This window comes from Rhea americana, unplaced genomic scaffold, assembly GCF_003343005.1.
Source record: "Rhea americana isolate MKP2758 unplaced genomic scaffold, rheAme1 scaffold_41, whole genome shotgun sequence".
Classification (NCBI taxonomy): Eukaryota; Metazoa; Chordata; class Aves; order Rheiformes; family Rheidae; genus Rhea; species Rhea americana.
The window spans coordinates 5,847,223-5,850,630 of NW_028186546.1; the positions used below are offsets into that span (position 1 = coordinate 5,847,223).

A 3,408-nucleotide genomic window follows, 5' to 3' on the forward strand; every position below is an offset into this window, starting at 1 on the left:
ATAGAGACGGAAAATGAGAACCAAACATAGAATAAAAGGGGCTTATATAAGCACTTAACTAATCGGGTTGTTCAAGCCTCCTCAAACTAAGCATGTTGTATTTTTGTGGTTTCTGTTTCTTGGGGTTTTGTGGTGTTGGGATTTGAGGGAAGGATGGGTAAGGGAAAAATGTTTTAGCTTGATATTTCTTGAGGTAAAGACTTGTTCTGTCTTTTCTCATCTTAGTTTGAGATGCCAAAAAACATTTAATATGCTGTCTATGTATTATGTATTTCCTCTGGGTRGAAGAAAAGCCCTTTCATGTCATATCAGGAATAGCCTCGTGTTATGTTTCTACTGCAAATAAGAATAACCTATTGTGGGCTATGGAAAGTATTGGAAAGCAAAGACTCTGTCTCATCTTCCTCGTTCTAAACCTAGACGAGTTCTCAGTGCATCGCTGGCTATCAATTGCAATGGTTGTGTAGTAACCTCCTGCCTTCTGGAGCCCAAAAGGAGAGTAGGGAGATGTGTGTGAGTGTGTGTGTGTGTGTGTATATATATATGTATATATACACACACAATGTGTGTGTATATATAATATATGTGTGTGGGTGTGTATCGAATGCAGCACAGTGGTAAGTTTCCTGGTTTACATCAATACATGAAATCTGGTTGTTTGCTTTTCTGTTGATCAAAGATGTGATTTAGCTATCAAGACTGTCATAGCTACTGAAAAATKTCTCGTGGATTGTTTCAAGACAAAATACATAGATAAACTACATGCCTTATATCTCATCTTCATAGCTACACTGGAATGTTTTTAGTTCTAACATTCCTGTTACCAGTGGAGCTCTGAAATAATAGAATTTCTTATTTAAATTACTCTAAGCTGTCTTTGTAGTGGAAGTAACATCATGGGAGCAGTTTAACATTTACTGTAAGTTTCTTTAACCCACTTAATACCCTTAAATTTGATCAGGCTCTGGACTGCTCTCATCTTGGTGTTTTCAGTGTCTGTCAATGCCAGTTTTGATATGGCTGATTCATGAAGGGAYGGGACAAGTAGGAGGACAGGAGACCTCCAACACCAGGCAGGCTCTAAGCCAAGGAATGGAGTGTTAGAGGAATTTAACAAACTGTTAAGGTCACGCTGTGTAGACTTTTCACTAAAAGAAAACTTACTTACCTGGAGCGTCTCTTGGCACTATAGTAATAATAGAGCTAATTTTAATATTAGTCCTTCGTGGAAAGAAGCAAGTGGATACCTCTTTTTTTTTTTTTATTAAGAGCTGTTGGAGTACTGTGTATGGGTACTACGTGACTTCTCAAACATAACTTTTCTTTTGTTCTTTTTCTTTTGTTTTCTTTTAACTCCTGAAGAAAACAAATGTCTACTTAAAAGGTTGTGTTCTGAAGGATGATATCTTATTTATAATTAATTTTTAGCTTTCCTTTTTAGATGCACATTTATCCTTGCTTTCTGTTCTCCCTGATCTGCCCCATTAGTGGTCAAGAATTGCTACTGTCAAAGGACAATAGGTGAAGTTGGTGTCAGAAAAGAATCTACCAAGCTTTTATTTGCTGTTGCTGTTTAGTCATAGTCTTTTGAAGTGTAACCAGCTTGCTGAGAGAGTTTAAAGAAGGGCTTTGATGTGAGAACTAACATTCAACTATTGACATCTACTGTCCYGAAACCTAGGTTTCGGGAATCTACCGTTAAGAAACCTTCTTCTAACTGCGTCAAATAAAATGAGTTGTCTTATGCTCAAGAATACCTAAATCTTTTTGTATATGCTTTTTTATTATTTTTATTTGTGTGTTTCTTTTTAACATACAAATTCTAACAACCTGATATTGCTCATTAGGTGCCATATGAAACACTGAACAAACGGTTTCGAGCTGCACAGAAAAACATTGACCGAGAGACAAGCCACGTAACGATGGTGGTTGCAGAGCTGGAGAAGACGCTGAGCAGTTGTCCTGCTGTGGATTCAGTTGTTAGTCTCCTGGATGGAGTAGTAGAAAAACTCAGCGTTCTGAAAAGAAAGGTAGGTGGTGGTCTACCTCATGATCACTTTGTCTTTGCAAAGTGAACAGTAGTAGTCTTCTGCGATGTYGTTCACTTTGGTTTTCCTTTCACAGTGCAGGTATTAAAGGCATTATAAATAAAGGCCTTAGAATGCATAGTAAAATATCAAAATGTCCAGTATCTTGCTTCACTATGTTTATGAAATTTGACTTAGTATTCCATGACTAACTACAACGAATCCCAGTTGGGTGGTAGAATTAATATACACTTACCACTCTGAAAAGAGATTTCTCTACCCAAGATGAGAAACAGCAGCAAAATCAATTGTTTTGTATCAATTTCTCATTGGCTAATGGAAAGGTTTTTTTGTACAGTTAATTGATTGCTTCAGGAGGGAAGCTGGGTAGAAGATGAGTATGGAAAATGTGCAACTTCAGTGGAGCTGTTGTATGCAGTGTTGAGATAAGATGAGTTTGGAAAATGTGCAACTCCGGTGGAGCTGTTGTATGTAGTGTTGAGATTTCTTTGCAGAAGTTGTCCTGGATTGTTGTTTGAACGCTCTTTGTAAATACCAAACTTGCAGGTTTGAAGGTTCCTAGGGAATGTTACTAAAAGCATTTAAACAAAGCTTAGCAAGAGTTGTTCTAGCTGTAAGCTTCTGCACTTGCCTGGAATGTAGCCAGACTTTCAGGTCCTTGTCACACTTGTGTTGATGGTTTTCTAACAATGAATTAAACATACTATATAGGGTAAGCCATTCTTATTTTGGATGGAAATATTACTCAACCTTTGGACTCGTCAGCACACTTTTTTGAAACAGAAATCTTGCAGCAGAGTGGAAATAGCTTTTGTGCTCTGCTTTAGAGCAGTTACCTGAAAATAAAACAAGTAGGAGCAGAGCTATTTCATTAAAACTTAAATAACAAATAGATGTAAACCTGAAAAGGAGACTTACGTCAAGCATCAAAATATCTTGGAGATTAATAGCATGAAAAGAACACTGTCGTGTGTGTTGATTTGGGGTTTTCTGCCTGTGCAGGTTAGCCAAGTGTTGAAAAGCTGATCTACAAGAAAGTCTCAAATCTAATTGTTGGTTTCATCTTTGCTTAGTGAGCCTTGGAGGTCCTGAAACAGGTGTTTTCTTCACTTGTCTGTTATTTACAAAAAAAAAAAAAAAAACCTACTCTTTCTGAAAGAGATGTTATAAGATTTTGCTTGTAGATATATAATAATGATGTGGAGGAGCAAGTTATTTACTTGCTAAATCTTTTCTGACTGCAGGGGTGTGTCTGAAGGTACTGTTAAATGTTTTTGGTGCAAAGCTCCATTTTTAGTAATTGCTCATTTGTTTCTGGCTGCCTGAAAGACTGTGGGGAGTCTTACAGCTGCTCAGAAAG

General features: G+C 37.2%; 1 protein-coding gene across 3 annotated transcripts in view; it reads left to right on the forward strand.

The window, feature by feature from the left end:
• The window catches only part of MAEA (macrophage erythroblast attacher, E3 ubiquitin ligase), a 52,685-nt gene that overhangs the window by 16,101 nt on the left and 33,176 nt on the right, over positions 1–3,408 (forward strand). For all 3 annotated transcript variants that reach the window (XM_085314718.1, XM_085314714.1, XM_085314715.1), the window contains exon 2: positions 1,848–2,030. In XM_085314718.1, coding sequence (XP_085170844.1) covers positions 1,923–2,030 — 108 coding nt within the window. In that variant the 5' untranslated portion in view covers positions 1,848–1,922. The remainder of the gene's footprint in view (positions 1–1,847; positions 2,031–3,408) is intronic.